The sequence below is a fragment of the Heteronotia binoei genome, chromosome 21 (genome assembly GCF_032191835.1).
Source record: "Heteronotia binoei isolate CCM8104 ecotype False Entrance Well chromosome 21, APGP_CSIRO_Hbin_v1, whole genome shotgun sequence".
In the NCBI taxonomy this organism is placed as follows: Eukaryota; Metazoa; Chordata; class Lepidosauria; order Squamata; family Gekkonidae; genus Heteronotia; species Heteronotia binoei.
In genome coordinates, this window is record NC_083243.1 from 25,559,758 (window position 1) to 25,577,717 (window position 17,960).

The 17,960-nt window shown below is 45.5% G+C and overlaps 1 protein-coding gene across 2 annotated transcripts in view; it reads right to left on the reverse strand.

Moving 5' to 3' along the window:
* TDRD9 (tudor domain containing 9) overlaps nt 1-17,960 on the reverse strand; it is a 182,700-nt gene that overhangs the window by 104,927 nt on the left and 59,813 nt on the right. For both annotated transcript variants that reach the window (XM_060262919.1, XM_060262918.1), the window contains exons 3-4: nt 3,572-3,672; nt 1,744-1,965 (exon numbers count right to left, since the gene is read on the reverse strand). In XM_060262919.1, coding sequence (XP_060118902.1) covers nt 1,744-1,965; nt 3,572-3,672 — 323 coding nt within the window. The remainder of the gene's footprint in view (nt 1-1,743; nt 1,966-3,571; nt 3,673-17,960) is intronic.

Genomic DNA, 17,960 nt, shown 5'->3' on the forward strand with positions numbered 1-17,960 from the left:
GTAAAAAGTACAGTTTAAGAATACATGTTCTAAAGTTTCTATCTCTGGACACGCACCAGTGCACAGTCTGTTGGCATAGGGAGTTTTATGGAATCTTCCAAGAGGTATTGCAGATAGTAGCACATTGAACCTGTCTTTCACACATACTGTGTGGCTCTCAAAGCCCCACCTCCCCGTCAGCCAGCTTGGAGAAGTCATTTCTCTCTTTAAATCACTTCTCCAAGTCAAACCAGCTGGCAGCTTGGAGAATGAATTTAAAGTTGTTTTCTTTCTACCTCTCTCTCCCTCTTCCCTCCCCCCCCAGTCTATTTTCCTTCCTTCCTACTCTCAAACAGCTGACATTTATTTTCTATGTGGCTCTTGCATTAAACAAGTTTGGCCACCCCTGAGTTATATAGTTTGAATTGGTAACATATGATTTTTATTAATAATCTCCTCTTGTTTACTGCCAGGAACCCCGTGGCACAGAGTGATAAGTTGCAGTACTGCAGTCCAAGCTATGCTCACAACCTGTGTTTGATTCTAGCAGAAGCTGGGTTCAGGTAGCCGGCTCAAGGTTGACTCAGCCTTCCATCCTTCCAAGGTCAGTAAAATGAGTACCCAGCTTGCTGGGGGTAAAATGTAGATGACTGGGGAGGGCAATGGAAAACCACTTTGTAAAAAGTCTGCCAAGAAAGTGCTGTGATGTGATATCATCCCATGGGTCGGTGATGACTCGGTGCTTGCACAGGGGACTACCTTTTACATCTATTGTTTACTACAGTGGTATATGATTGCAGGTACTACCAATGCAAAAAAGCAACTAAAAGGTTTAGAAACAACAAGATTTCTTGAGATTAAAGAGAAGCTTTGGTTCACAGGCTGTCAGCTTCCAAATATCAGTGCCAGGAGGAAACATCAAAGCAAAAACCAGTGCCAGAAAGAAGGCCTCAGCCTCTATGCCTTATTGTTTGGCAACTAGTAGGCCAATGTGTGAAACAGGATGCTGCATCAGGCAGACCACTGGCAATACTCCCTCTAAGCATGCAAATAACCCCACCCAAAACTCATCGCACACAACTATAGTTTCACAGCTGGCCTAACGACCCCCTGATTGGCCACCTCAGTTTCCTTTATTCTGAAAGGAATCCCACAGCATGGTCTTCTTTTCCTCTTAGGGAGTCAGTCCAGTTTCTATCTTGCTATGCTGAATTCTCTGAACAAAGAGCTGAATTCACTATCTCCTGAGCGTCCTCATGCTTCGAACCCAGTACATTATACAAACTTTCAGTGCCACTACCAAGATGGTCCTTTCTTAGGTTGCCACCCATGTAGCCTCAGATCACAGGACGTGGCTGAACATGTAGCACAGAGGTCCCCAACCTTTTTGAATCTGTGGATACCTTTGGAGTTTGGACACAGGGTGATGGATGCTAGTATAAAACAGCAGCCGCTTTAGGCAGAGCCCATCACAACATTTCAGGGAGTGAGGTTATGGAGAACTCTAATAGTTAACTCTTTTAGTATTTCAGGCAGAAGCTCTGCTTAGCGAGACGCCTTTTTAAAATGAACATATTGTTCATTTGCTTATGCAAAGCCTACCTTCAGTTAGACTGAACACCTTAATGCTGTGGTGGCGGCGGCTGCCAAAGCAACAATTGTCCCAGTGCAAGGAATGAGAAAGGGAAAGGGAGGCGAGGAGAGATGCATTTTCCATCTCAGGGTCCCTGAAAACTTCAAATTGTGTACACTGCACAACCGTACCTGGTATCCTACAAGCTCCCCCAGAGGCCATGACCGTTGCTTGCTGATCCACCTTGCGATGCTGCTGGCACCAATCTTCCTGGGCTGAGTAACCACAACGTTGCAGTAGAGAGAGCGTTGCGCACAGCGATCCAAGACAAACTGAGGAAGCTGAGTGCTTTTGCCGCTGCCAGTAGCTCCGCGCACAATTACCACAGAGTTGCTTTCAATCAAGGAAATGATCTGAATAAATCAAAAATTTTAGAAGATTAAAACTTACCGACACATCAAAAAGTTCACAGACCACATCTAAAAAACAGTTCCTAGTCCATTTTTGTCCTCTTTTCTACATTTGAACACCACCTCAGTTTCCTTTATTGTGAAAGGAATCCCACAGCATGGTCTTCTTTTCCTCTTGGGGAGTGATTAATAGTGATGGGCAGGGCTTTTTTTGTAGCAGGAACTCCTTTGCATATTAGGCCACACACCCCCTGCTGTACCCAATCCTTTTGGAGCTTACAGTAGGCCCTGTAAGAAAAGCCCTGTAAGCTCTTGGAGGATTGGCTACATCAGGGGTGTGTGGCCTATTATGCAAAGGAGTTCCTGCTAGAAAAAAAACCCCTGGTGACGAGTAAGAAAGGAATATTTCCAATGCTTCCGAGTGTGTACTGAACTGGCTATTTCTTTGGAGACTCAATTTATCCTACATGATAAAAGGAATTTGTAACATTTCTTAACTATGACAAATATCTTTTCAACAGCTGTGGTTCAAGAAGGAGGCGATTTCACTCTTTAGCTGAAGGGAGGAGGTGAATGTGAGTCTCCATGAAAAAAAAGTACAGGTTAGATTGGGGTCTCCAATGTGGTGCCCAGGAGCCTGCCAGCATGATTTCTGGACCACAGCAAATGTTTTCAGAAAGAAGATGAAGCCAGATGGTTCTCCTCCCAACAGAACTTGTGACTGGCTATTGGAGATCTGATCAGCTGTGCAGATTAAAATCATGTTGTTTTTGGTGGCGATTGCCACCAGTGTTGGTTTTATTCGCTCTCTCACTCCTCATTCCTACCATATTTTTTAAAGTTACTCCTCTTGTCTCCTCACTTAGGCTTTCTCTATGTGTCTTTGCACACACATGCAGGTTTAGAACAGATAAAAGGAAGTACCTCTTCACCCAAAGAGTAATTAACACGTGAAATTCACTGCCACAGGAAGTGGTGGCGGCTACAAACAGACAGCTTCAAGAGGGGATTGCGTAAACATATGGAGCAGAGGTCCATTAGTGGCTATTAGCCACAAGGTACACTATATCTGGGGCAGTGATGCTCTATATCCTTGATGCTTGGGAGGCCACAGTGGAAGGGCTTCTGGAGTTCTGGCTCCATTGGGGGACCTCCTAATTTTCATGTTCACGCACACTTCCTCAGATACATTGAAATGGAAGTTAAAAGTTCCATTTCAACGTACCTTAGGAAATGTGCGTGCATGCAAAAGCTCATACCTTGAATAAACATTTGTTGGTCTTAAAGGTGCCACAGGACTCAAAATTTATTCTACTGCTTCAGACCAACATGGCTGCCCACCTAGGTCTATCTTTATAGGTGAGGAAAGTTATACATTTTTCTATGGGAAAAGCCCAACAGGAACTCATTTGCATATTAGGCCACACACCCCGATGCCAAGCCAGCCAGAACTGCGTTCCTGCTAAAAAAAAAAGCCTCAAGACACATTTTTTTCCCCAAATTCCTATCACAGATAATCAATACATTGGGGAGCGGGAGAGACAATGGGGAGAATGGTCACAGTTCAAATTTACAACATCAAGATTCGAACCGGACAAACACTATTTACCTCTTCCTTGCACTTTAATATGGGTAAATTGGGGTATGTGTAATTGTCAACTGGTTTGCACATCACGGCGTTGGATTCACTCTGGGATGGCTGAAGTGGAGCTGAAAATAGACACACAAAAACATAACCCCTCCCAAGTATTATTATTATTATTATTATTTATTAGATTTATTTATCGTCTCATTCTGGCCAGCGCCAAGCTCTAGGTGATGTACAACGGCATAAAATACATATAAAACCATAATGCTCTTCCAGGGACATAATGTCAGAGTCAGACTCAAGTTTTCAAGATGGACACAACAATTCAGAGAAAACAATTCCCAAGAAGGCAACCAATGGTCACTGGGAATAAGCCAGCACACAGAGATGAAAGGACACATGACAATGCCTAAATTAAGTAGCCCTGTTCCTGTTGGATATTGTAACTCTGAATGCAAGAGGAACTGGGGAGGAGGGGGTAAGAGAATTCTCTCACTCAGGTACACTTGGCTGTTGGCCCCACCCTCTCATCAGGTAGATGTTGAGCCCTTTGGCCACTGATTGCCTTCTGTTGCCTCTTATATCGGACCTCACCTCTCTCTTACCTGGGCTTGCAGCTACAGCAAGTTAAATTTTTTGAAGTTAATCTGTTCACAATATGTTAGAAGTACATACTTCATGTAAGACGTGCTTCTATTTTTGTACGTAAAATTTCTTTCTCTTCTAACCACTGGAGTCAGATCACCTTTGTAATTTGTTTGTACAGCATTGTTCCCTTAACCAGGAAGCATGCAGAATTGGGGATACTGTGAAAAAGCTTTTGTGCTTCCAAGACAAATGACTTTTTTTAGCAGTTAACCTGAGAGTCTAAACACTACAGTAATTGGAAGAAGTGAGCAGTGACTCACAAAAGCTCCTGCCCTGTCACAAATTTTGTTAGTCTTTAAGGCGCCACTGGACTCTTGCTCTTTTCAAATGAGGAGGAGGAGGATAAGAAGACTGGATTCTTGCTCTTTGCTACCAACGACGATGGATTTATACCTCACCCTCCACTCTGAATCTCAGAGTGGCTTACAATCTCCTTTACCTTTCTCTCCCACAAAAGACACCCTGAGAGGTAGGTGAGGCTGAGAGAGCTCTCACAGCAGCTGCCCTTTCAAGGACAACTCTGCAAGTGCTATGGCTGACCCAAGGCCATTCCAGCAGCTGCAAGTGGAGAAGTGGGGAATCAAACCCGGTTCTCCCAGATAAGAGTCTGCACACAGCCACAGGGGAGCCCCCAGAGGGCTCCGATCAGGTCCCCAAGCAACTGCCTCATGTCTGCTTCCTTTTCCCTCTCTCTTGCTTCCTTTTGCATCTCAACTTGCTTTGCAAGGCCTGCTCAATTGTACAGGAGCTACAGAGCAAAACTTCTATTGGTTTTTTCTATTTTTTCTATTGGTTGAGGCTCCTCTCCCTCCTGGTCCCCTGGGGAGGGAGGGAAAGAGCCAGAGCTTCCTTTGCCCAGTTCCCTGGATTCCACGAGAGAAACGCAAAGAAAGTACCTTTAAGAACAAATGCTAATGTTTTAAGCATGTTTTAAGTTTCTTTAAAAATCTTTGTGTTTATCTGTGTCCTTTAAAAGTTTCTCTCTCTGCTACCTAATATTAAATAGGTACACACATGGCCCTGCCCGACACGGCCCAGCCCAACAAGGTCTCATTTATGTCAGATTCGGCCCTCCTGAGAAATGAGTTTGACACCCTTGCACTACAGCAAACAAGTGACATCATGATGTCAGGGGAAGCACTCCAGGATTTGCAAATCCTAGAGCACCCCTCCTTCCAACTTCATGACAACGCTGGTGTACGCCCTTATTTCTTCTGGCACTAATGGGCAACTAACACATTTTTTCTGAGAGGTCTTCTGTTATAATAGAAGACCTTGCAATTATTCTCACATACCCATCATAATGAAGTCTTGCTCTATCTATAAAGCATCTGAAATTATCAGTTGCTTATCATTGGTAGCAAATATTGTTCAGATAAGATAGCCAAGACAGCATTTTGCCAAAAAGAGTCAACAAGCACATTCTGTTTTCACACTGATGTCTTCCTGTTCTGTACAGAGAATCTAATGAGACTGGGAAATAATGGTTGCACCTTCTGTTCACTGTATGGCATGCATTGTTCAGAGTTGAGCTTGCACAAGGTTTGGGGATTTTTACTAAAATCAGATCCTTCACACAATGTATTTTGCTTATCCTGGTTTAGAGGAAACTATAATCTGGATCTGTTTCTATTTGATGCATGTTTTCATATACAGATGCAGGAAAAAAAACCTTCACTTTGAACTGGGATTTAATTGGACTGGCGCCTCCTTGCCGAATGCTTAACATTCACCGTTTTCTCCACAATTCCAGCGCTCTGCCAGCAAAATGTGGACTTTATGCAAGCTTCACCCACACACACAGCCTCAAAATCTTTTACCCCTGCTGATATAACGCTCTACTGCTTCAATTATTTCAGAATACAGATAGGATTAGACAGCAGAAACGGTTGGTGGACTTGGCCAGCTATTTTTACAGCCCCTCTCTTGTAGACAGAATTTCTCATTTGAAACGTGAAACACCAAAGATCGGCTTTCATTTAGGCACTCGAGTTTTCAGGGCTGTTATCCTCACTTATACATAACAACTACAATGCAGACTGACCCTCAGTCATGTGACAAACTAAAGGCATGTAAAGTTATAGGGTTTTTTTAAGGCAGTCATATATAGATGAAGCTGTCATACTGAAAAGTACTGGGTTCAATGCATGGGGAGACTCGGGTAGAGTTGATCAAAGCTCTTTATTAGTTATTAAACATATGAACATATGAAGCTGCCTTATACTGAATCAGACCCTCGGTCAATCAAAGTCAGTATTGTCTACTCAGACTGCAACAGCTCTCCAGGGTCTCAAGCTGAGGTTTTTCACGCCTATTTGCCTGGACCCTTTTTAGTTGGAGATGCCAGGGATTGAACCTGGGACCTTCTGTATTATGTATTGAACATAACTGATCAGGCCGCATGGCGAGCGCTATGGACGGCAACCCCTGGGTCCCTGGATGTAGCTCGCCAGTCGCCCCGCCCATCAAGTTCTGTGGCGGGAAGTCTGACCGACCAGGATTGGCCTGGTCAGAGGAGGGGGCTGTTCCGGGTAATGTATATAAGCGGGGCCCGGCCTGCGTGTTGGCTCTCTTGTAATGGGCTACTGAATAAACTATGTTGCCTTCACACCGTCTCGGTTCTCAGTACATTACATTCTGCTTACAAAACAGATGCTCTACCACTGAACCACCATCCCTTCCTATTACAGCATGGCAACGGTTAAACTAAGACTGGAGAACTGGGCCAATGGGGCCAACTATACACACTACAAGTTCCCACCTTAAAACATCATTGGATCATTTGAACCAGCAGGGGGCTAGTGATTGGTCCAGGGAAGCAGAGATTTGAATCCTGCTTCCTATTGTTCCAATGTCCCCAAGCTCAGTCCTAAAGGCTCCAGTGAGCCAGGCAGAAACTAGCAACCCACATTAGACGCAGAAACACATACACAACACATACTGAATCAGATCCCCTGGTCCATCGGTTAGAGATAGGCACAAATCAAATTACAAACCAAATTTTGTCACGAATCAGGCCAGTTCACTGGACTGTGAACCACCCATGAACTGACCCGGTTATTGGCAGGGATGGAGCCAGGATTTTTTCTCCTTTGGGGGGCATTTAAATATGTCAGGGGACAGGCGATAGGGCAGTAGGCAGGTGAGCAAGGAGTCTGCTGTGCTGCTTGTCTGCATTGCTTCAGACCAAAATGGCTGCCCACCTGCATATGGTTGATGATCATCATTATTATGAGACCTGCCTGGTACCAATCCTAAAGAGGAGCCTGCAGGGTTTGATTTAGCATGGCTGGAGCCGTCCTTACCTTCATTTAGCAGAGTGCTCCTTTTGAGCTTCAGCACAGCAGCGTGGCCTAGTGTAATGGTTACCACACTCTCTCACAAACTGCACAGGGAGCCTTTGCTTTAAGTAAAGAAACCAATACTGGGGATTTATTTAAAGAAACATAAAATACAAGTGTGGTGGAGAGAAAGAGTGACTATCTATTCTAGCTAACGATGGATGGCTTTGGATTGATAGTAGCAGGCCCGGGGCTATTTATTTTATTTAAAATATAAAATCTAAGATTACAAAGATTAAAATGGCAGATTCTGCCTCACAGATGTGACCTATTGTCCAAGTCCAACAGATCTTGTAGCGCTGAGATGGAATGAGGGGGGGAGGCCGGTAACAAGTGACGCTCACTGTCTCAGCTGAAAGCCTGGCAAAAGAGCTCTGTTTTACAGGCCCTGCGGAATTGAAGCAGATCCCGCAGGGTCCGGATCTCCAGGGGGAGCTCATTCCACCAGGCAGGGGCCAAGGCCAAAAAGGCCCTGGCCCTCGTTGAGGCCAGATGGACGGCTCTGGAGACGGGTATTACCAGAAGTTGTTGGTTTGCTGACTGTAAGGACCTATGGGGCTCATACAGGGAGAGGCAGTTCTAAAGGTATGCTGGCCCCTGGCCGTATAGGACTTTAAAGGTAAGTACCAACACCTTGTTCCGGTACTCAATGGGTAGCCAGTGCAGTTCACGCAGCACAGGATGGATCCATGCCCATATAGGCAACCAAGTCAGCATCCGTGCAGCAGCGTTCTGCACCAGCTGGAGTTTCCGGAGGAGGGTCAAGGGCAGCCCCACATAGAGAGAGTTACAATAATCTAGCCTGGAAGTAACCATTGCATGGGTTACTGTGGCCAAGTTGTGGGGGTCGAGATACGAGACCAATTGCCTGACCTGCCTCAGATGGAAAAAGGCCGATCTGGTAGTGGTGGTAACTTGGGCCTCCATAGTTAGAGAGGCATCCAGAAATACCCCCAAGCTCTTCACCCTCGATGTGGGCATCAATGGAGCCCCATCTAAGGATGGGAGCCTGATTCCTGATCGCAGCCCCCTATAACCTAGACACAGCACCTCCATCTTTGATGGATTCAGTTTCAGCCGGCTCTGTTGCAACCAACCAGCCACGGCTTGCAATGCCGTACCCAATTCCTGTGGGGCTGAATCCGGGTGGTGATCCATTAGCAGATAGAGCTGGGTATCATCTGCATATTGATGACACCCCAGCCCATACCTCCGGACGATCTGGGCAAGGGGGCGCATATAGATGTTGAATAACGTTGGGGATAGAGTTGCTCCCTGCAGCACACCACATTGTAATGAGTGCCGCCGGGATAGTTCACCCCCAAGCGCCACCCTCTGTCCCTGACCTTGGAGAAAGAAGACCATCCATTGTAGAGCCAGCCCCTGTATCCCTGCATCAGCGAGGCAGTCACTTCATGGTCAACCATATCAAACGCTGCTGACAGATCAAGAAGAATCAGCAGCGCTGAACCGCCTCGATCCAGATGCCTCCGGAGATCATCCACCAAGGCGACCAACACTGTCTCCGTCCCATGGGCAGGGCGGAAGCCGGACTGGAAGGGATCCAGGACAACAGCATCCTCCAAGAAAGCCTGAAGCTGCGTTGCCACCGCCTTTTCCACTACCTTGCCCAGGGATGGCAAGTTTGAAAGTGAGCGGTAGTTTGCTAGGACCGTAGGGTCCAGAGACGGTTTCTTCTGGAGAGGACGGACCACTGCCTCCTTCAAGGCCCCTGGGAATGCCCCTGTTGAGAGGGACAAGTTGATGATCTCCCTCAGGGGGGTTCGTATGCGTCAGCTCCAGGCTTTAATCAGCCATGACGGACAAGGATCAAGGGGACAAGTGATAGGTTTCACAGCAGCCAGTGTCTTGTCAACTTCATCCTGGGAGAGCAGGCTGAAATGGTCCAAAACTGGACCTGAAGACGGGCAAGGGGCTTCCAGTTCCATTATTGTATCAATCGTGGCTGGAAGGTCGCGGTGGAGTGACAAGACTTTATCTGCAAAATAATCCATGAAAGTCACACAGCCTATATCCAATTCCCTAGCATTTGGCATGCCCTTAGGCAAAGATGCTAAAGACCAAATTAATCTAAATAATTGAGCTGGGAGCCATTTTGCAGAAGTGATGGAGGCAGCATAGAACTCCTTCTTTGCTGACTTCGTCGCCATCTCATAGGTCTTCATAAACGATCTATAAGATGTTCTGCGCCCCTAGGTGGAACCCCACTCTTCTGTCCTCCTGTCGGTATTTTCACACGCGCAAAGCATGCCGCCAATGACGTCACAATGACATCACTGTCACACACACACCCCAATTTTGCCGAGGCAAAGTCCGGAAGGGCAGCAGGCATGTTTAGAGCCAGGCTCTCAGTGCACTCACTACCATACCCCTCCCAACTTTGCTGAGACCTCCCGAGCCTTGGGAAGTCTCGGCAAACTCAAGATGCAGGGCGTGGGGAGAGGGGTTGCCTCGCAGTGCCCCTAGGCCAGGTGGTGCCCTAAGCAGTCGCCTACTAGGCCTACTCCCACGCCCCGGCCCTGGATAGTAGGTCATCTGCTTAGTTCAGTTCCGGAGGAGAAGGAAGAAGAGGAGGAGAACAAAGAGGAAGGGAGTTCCCTGAGTAACATTCTACTGGTTAAGGAGGATGAGTGAAAGCAAAGCAGACAGGAAGGAAACTGATATTGTCCTAGCTATTTAGCTTGTTCTATGGTGTTTGTAGTCTTGGAGGACTAAGCAAGAGACATCGCCAGTCTGTTCTTCTAACAGAGCTGAACCCAGCTCACTATGTTGGTAGAAAGATTTTTTTTAAGTGGGGGGGACAGGGCAAAGAACCATAGGAACCCTGAGCTCCTCCTTGTAGTCTGGAGTTCCTGCAGCCATTGTAGACGTTATTTGAGATTCCTCTTAGTTGCTCCCCCCCCACTCTTTAATAAGAAGAAAGTACAAAACATAACATCCTCAGGACCACTTCTTCCCGTATGAACCCCTCCAGGCTCTGAGGTCTGCTGCTCAACAACTCCTCATAGTCCCTGGTCCTAAGGACACCAGGCTGGCTTCAACGAGGGCCAGGGCCTTTTCAGTCCAGACCCCTACCTGGTGAAATGAAATGAGCTCCCTCTGCAGATCCTGGCCCTGCGGGACTTATCAAGGTTCTGCAGGGCCAGTAAGACTGAGCTCTTCTGCCAGGCTTTTTTTTTTTTTTTTATGTCCAAAAACTTTTTTATTGAATTTAGTAAACATACAAATAAAGCAATCAATGACTGTATCTGCAATCATTCTTTGTGTATAAGCATAGCATACCAGTAGAAAACAGAATATATATATATACACAAAATACAAACAAAACAACACATACATACATTCACACATACATACATACTTGGCAGCTGAATTAAAAAATAAGTACTCTGTCCATATGTTAATTACATCAAATTAATAATGTCATAATATCTACCAGGAATACATGTACGCATCTGATCTACAGGACTAAAAGAAAATTTAAGAAATGGAAGCCACTTGTACATCAGAGAATCATTACCTTCTGAATTATTTATATTGCATAAACTATCTGCTATCTTGTCCATAGCATAGACCTCCCAGATTTTAGCATACCAGGCTTTAACTGGAGGAATATTGGGAGATTTCCAAAATTGGGCTAACACCATTTTAGCAGCAGCTAGTAAAAGGGATATCAGGGATTTATTGAGAGAAGTAATAGAAATACCTTTCCAACAGTCAAGCAAAATGAGTTCCAATCTTAAGGGTAAACTATAGCCCGTGATATCCTTGATTTTTACCACAATTACTGCCCAAAACGACTGCACCCTCGGGCAAGACCACCAGCAGTGTATAAATGTGCCCACCTCTCCACAATTTTTCCAACATTTGGAGGATTGATTTATCGCCATATGGCTTAATCTCTGAGGTGTTAAATACCACCGGAACAAAATTTTTTGAGTTTGTAATTGTATATTCAATGATTTTGAAACAAACGAAGGAGATGACCAGATTTGTTGCCAAACATCCTCCTGAAAATTAATTGAACTATTCCTTTGCCAAATTTCTTGATAGGATAACAAATCAACAGCATCAATGTCTAGCAAACCCTTATAGATAAATGAAATCAGTCCCTTCCGCTTTAAAAAAGGAGATTGTAGCAAGGATTCAAAGAAAGTAAGAGATCGATTGAAATTGTATTTCTTTGAGAGTGATGTCACCAAGTTGTTAATTTGCAAGTATTCAAACCATGGGATTTTTGTCCCACCAGTTTTCTCTTCTAAAGATTTTTTGTCGAGCACTTTTCCATTGGACAAAATATCCACAAACCTATAAAGATTATATTTTTTCCAAATTGGAAAAGACTTGTAAAAAAAACCCGGTTGAAACCAAGAAACATCCATAAAATGAGATAGTGGAGACATAGGAGGGGCTAAAAAGAGGCGGCGTTTGTCCCAAATCTGAAAAATCTGCCAGGCTTTTAATTAATCCAGCAGGCATCCTTTGAAAGTCATCACTTCCCCCAGCATTTCACCATTATGGTGTTATGCTGTTAGCCATCAGCCGCATGCTGTTTACCGCCTATGTCTGAAAGTTTACTGTGCTGCTTCTGTTTTGTAATATTATTCTGTTTTATGATATTATTTTAACTCTGTTTGTTGTAAGCTGCCCTAAGCCCGCTTGCGGGATAGAGTGGGATATAAATCTAAAAATTAAATTAGATTAAATCAAAATACCATTCAAATTAGAAGAAATTACATCAGAAAATCACCCAGCTAAAATGAAATAGTCCAGTGACTTATGTAGTACTCCAACCCATTTAAAATTTCTATTTTACACCAATATCTTTGACCAGAAGATCAAGCTGTCCCGTGGCGCAGAGTGGTAAAGCAGCAGTACTGCAGTACTGTAGTCTGAACTCTCTGCTCACAACCTGAGTTCGATTCCGGCGGAAGCTGGATTCAGGTAGCCGGCCCAAGGTTGACTCAGCCTTCCATCCTTCCGAGGTCGGTAAAATGAGTCCCCAGCTTGCTGGGGAGAAAGTGTAGATGACTGGGGAAGGCAATGGCAAATCACCCCGTAAAAAAAGTCTGCCGTGAAAACGTTGTGAAAGCAACGTCACCCCAGAGTCGGAAACGACTGGTGCTTGCACAGGGGACCTTTCCTTTCCTTGGGGAGGGACGGTAGCTCAGTGGCAGAGCATCTGCTTGGTAAGCAGAAGGTCCCAGGTTCAATCCCCAGCATCTCCAACTCAAAAGGGTCCAGGCAAATAGGAGTGAAAAGCCTCCGCTGGAGACCGTGAAGAGCTGCTGCCGGTCTGAGTAGACCAGACTGACTTGGATGGACGCAGGGGGGTCTGATTCAGTAGAAGGCAGCTTCAGAGGTTCTTTGGGTCACTGCTGTGAGGGAAGCTTTGTGTTGAGCTGAAGAGGACAGAGATCATGGAAAGGGGGTGGGGGGTGAGAAAAAAAGAAGGAAGATTTATTCATATTGCACAGGAAGCTGCTCCACAAAACAACAAATGAGCAAAGAAATTGTAGGGGAGGGACGGTAGCTCAGTGGTAGAGCATCTGCTTGGTAAGCAGAAGGTCCCAGGTTCAATCCCTGGCATCTCCAAAAAGGGTCCAGGCAAATTGGTGTGAAAAATCTCAGCTTGAGACCCTTGAGAGCTGCTGCCAGTCTGAGTAGACAATACTGACTTTGATGGACCAAGGGTCTGATTCAGTATAAGGCAGCTTCATATGTTCGTATGTTCAGGAGGGATAGAGATATCCTTTAACTGTAAATGAGCCATCCAAGTTGTAGAGAAAGAAAATTTCAGCAGTGAAGGGAGGCAGCTCCTCCCAATAAACGGACAGGCAGAAATGAGGAAGAAATATATGTTCAAAACTTTGTACCTTTTGCCTCACTGTCCCCCTTCAGCTCCATAGCCTGTTCATGCCGGTTGCCAAGCAACCAGCAACTCTAAGATTTCTGGGAAATGTAGTTCCAAATTTTACCCCGGATTTACACATACTTCAGACATGGAAAGGAAAGAACTTACAGAAGCAATGTTGAACTCTCTATGGCGGACTGGGCTGAAATTGCAGTGCATACTCAGTTGGGAGGAAATCTCACTGAATGCAATAGCACTTTCTTCCAGAGTACAAGGAATGTATGTAATAGCCTAGCAACAGGTCAGAAGTAGGGTAGGGTGTCACCATGCAAGCACAACGAAAGGATTACTGGGAAGGCGAAGTTGTGAGGTGTAGACAGTTAAGCTGGGGGCATGGCCACGTGGGATAGGGCGGCTGCCCACCTGCATATGCCCATCATTGCTACAGGCTATGTTATTGGTTTGTTTGGTTTGGGTTCATGGGCCAGACATGCTGGCACTCAAGACAATGGTAGGTTGCAGCAGCACGACTCTCTAGTAAGCTCAGAAGAATGCCTTCTGAGTTCACTTACAAGAGTGCCATGACTTCCGGAGGGGGGGGGAGTTTGATGCAGAGGAAGGAAGCTGTCAACAAGAAAAAGGGGATAAAGTGGTTGCAGAAGTCATGCTGGCTGGCAGATCATTGGAAGTGGTAGGGGAAGGCCAGGAGATGCAAGCAGTGAAAGAACGGGGTCTCTAGCACCCCTATAAGGTGCTTTTGCAGGGGAAAAAAGGGGAACGGGGGGGGCTTGCTCATGGTAGCAGCAAAGGGAGGGTCAGGAAGTGGACTCCTGAATATTGGAGAGGGTCACAGAATCATAGAGTTGGAAGGGACCCTCCAGGGTCATCTAGTCCAACCCCCTGCACAATGCAGGAAACTCACAAATACCTCCCCCTAAATTTACAGGATATTCATTCATCCTGGTGCCCAGGAGCATCTTTTGGATACTCAGTTTGGAAAACCGAAAAGCATGTGGAGGTTCACAAACCATGGTTCATAGTTTCTCACGAACCGTCGCTTTCCCAGTTCATGCCCATCCTTAATCAAGATCAGTATTGTCTACTCAGACTGGCTGCTGCTCTCAGGCAAAGGTATTTCACATCATCTACTACCTGGTCCTTTTAACTGGAGCTGCTCGGGATTGAACTGGGACCTTCTGTACGCCAAGCAGAAACTCTACCACTGAGCCATGGCCCCTCCCCTAAATGCTTTCATCCCATCTAGTGTAGGGGCTAAACACACTATTTTGAAAAAATGGCGTGCATACCACTTAACATACAGGGAATGTGGTGTTGTAGCTGGACCTATGGACCAGCATGTTATCTGGCTTGGAAGCCTCTGCCAGCAAAGGCATTACAAAGAGGTCATCAAGGAAACTGCCTCACAGCTCTGGCCCCACTGGTGGGCCTCCTGATGGCACCTGGGTTTTGGCCACAGTATGACACAGAGTGTTGGACTGGACGGGCCATTGGCCTGATACAACAAGGCTTCTCTTATGTTCTTCTGTCGTTGAGGGGCAAAAATCCACTCCAGTCTTATGCATCATCAGTGACAAGCCTGAATTGCATCCCTAGACTGTCTGGCACCCTAGGCAAGGCTAACTTCTGGCACACACACCTCACTGATAACCAATTCTCAAAAACAGATGAATTGTAGTGCCAAATTTGGCGCCCCCAAAAGGCCGGTGCCCAAGGCAATCACCTAGTTTGCCTAGTGGCAGGCCCAGCTCTGATTGAATCTGAGCTGGTCTAGGATCCATCCCTTCTAAGACTTAGAAGTATGTTGTAGGATAAAAGAGAAAAGGAAGGAATGTTTAAGCTCCTCAGTATCTCCTTTGGGAAGAAGTGGAGTAGAAATGAAGTAAATAGAAATCCGCTAAATCAGGGGTGGCCAAACTGTGGCTTTTCAAGGGACCTTCTAAGATACAGTACCTATGTTACATGGGCAAGCAAAGCAAGATACTTAGTCATCCAAGTGGAACCTGAACAACCAAGTATTATACTCGGAATGAAGGGAATTTGTAAATATTAATGCAAACACTTTGGAATGTCTTTTTTTCTTTTCTTTTTGAAGCTAAGACAGAAAGTCTAGGGAGATATTTTGACTGTTTCAGATGATTTAAGTCCCAGTTTTATGAGCTGGGGGAAATGGCACAAGTCACTGCAAGAAGGGCAACAGGCATTCTCTTGCTCTAAAGCTTTTTTAATTTGGGTATATTAGTTTAATTCTGAATTAGATCTTTACACAAATTAACCACCCTGAAGGTAAAAAGGGTATAAATTGCATACAGAAACACACACACACCACTGCTGTAACTGAATCATTTAGTCCTCGGGCAGCCAAACTCACTTAACATAAGGGCCACAGTCACTGGGGTGGTGGGGGCTTCAAGAGCCACACAATATGTGTGAAAGAGCCACATGTGGCTCCCGAGCCACAGTTTGGCCACCCCTGATTTAGCGGATTTCTATTTACTTCATTTCTACTCCATTTCTTCCCAAAGGAGATACAGAGGAGCTTAAACATTCCTTCCTTCTCTCTTTTATCATACACTTTTCTTCAGGGAGTTCAGGGCTGTGCGCCTCATTCTCTCATCCAGTATACTGTCTTCACAACAACCTTGTGAGGCACATTCAAATAAGAATGAACGACTGGTCCAATGCCACCAAGAGAGCTTTCACGATGAGTGGAGAGTTGAACTTAAGTCTCTCCCCCCGCCACAGGTGCAGCCCAACATTCTAACAATGAATACTGGACTGGCTGTCTAATATGAAAAAGGGAAACAAGATTGTTAAGAACTCCTGAGATGCCCTGACCTGGATAGTCCAGGCAAGCTCAATCTCATCAGATCTTGGAAGCTAAGTAGAGCCAACCCAAGTACTTGGACAGGAAGTCTCCAAGGAATACCAGGGCCAGGACACAGAGGCAGGCAATAGAGCTCTCTGAAAATCCAAGTGCCACCAGAGGTCACCAGAAGTCAATCATAGCTTCAAGGCACGCACACACACAAACAAACAAAATAGTCACACACAACCCCCCACAAGAAGTAGAGAAAGAAGTATGTACTTTTCTCCCTTTCTCACAATATAAGAACTCGTGGGCATTCAATGAAATTGCTGAGCAGTTGGGTTAGAACAGATAAAAGGAAGTACTTCTTCACCCAAAGGATGATTAACATGTGGAATTCACTGCCACAGGAGGTGGCGGCGGCTACAAGCACAGACAGCTTCAAGAGGGGACTGGATAAAAATATGGAGCAGAGGTCCATCAGCGGCTATTAGCCACAGTATATTATTGGAGCTGTCTGGGGCAGTGATGCTCTGTATTCTTTGTGCTTGAGAGCGGGCAAAGTGGAATAGATATTTAAAGGTGCTTCTCTTTGGCTGGACTGTACCCTTAAGAGAGCAATATTCAGTTTTACAAGAATTTCTTGCCAGGTTTCTGAATATATTCCTTGGGAAAGCTCATGCACACGACGGTGCTCTGTCACCACATGGCATTGCTGGCTGTCTAGCTACCCTCTGGCAAGTGCAGAGATGTCAGTACGGAGACATCAACAGCTCTGCATGATCTGACCAACGCTAGAGGAGATTTCAAGATGCTGGGGAGGAAATAAGTTTCTGGCAGAGTTGAAAAAAATTCCCAGGAGCCTTAATGCCAGGTGCTGGGAAGTTTGTCTGAAGCACCTTGGAATCTGAAAAAAAGAAAAATCTTCTTTGCACTGAACAAGACCAGTGCTAATAATTTAGACATTTGAAATTCTTGGCAAGGTAACCCTTTTTCTACTGCCTTTTTACAAGATAACCCTTTTTCTACTGCCTTTTTGCAAGGACATTACATGGTCTGTTCATTTCACTGGCTGCTCATCATTTATCATGCTCAATTTAAAGTGTTGGCTATCAAACACAAAGCCCACCATGGCCTTGGAACCTCATCTTGTGAGTTCGCCTCTCCTCCAATGCCCCATCAAGACAGCTTCACTCACCCAAGCACGGCCTTCTGTAGGCACCAATCCACAAATGGGCAAAATCAACAACTGCCTATTACACGTGCCTTCTCCGCTGTGGCCCCTACCTTGCAGAATGGCTTACTGGAAGAGAAGTGTGGATTTATACCCTGCCCTTCCCTACCTAAAGGAGTCTCAGAGCAACTTACTATCTCCTTTCCCTTCGCCTCCCCACAACAGACATCCTGTGATGTAGGTGGGGCTGAGAGAGCTCTGACAGAAACTGCCCTTCTGAGGACAGCTCTGTGAGAGCCATGGCTTACCCAAGGCCATTCCATCAGCTGCAAGTGGAGGAGTGGGGGAATCAAACCCGGTTCTCCCAGATAAGAGTCCGTGCACTTAACCACCACACCAAACTGGCTCTCACTCTCCTGGCTTTCCGCAAACTATGCAAAACTAAATTAATCAAGAGGGCTTTTCTATGTAGGCATTAGGGTAGCACTGTACAAAAGGATTAATGAAGTTACTTGGATAGATTATTAGGGACTATAGTACTGTGG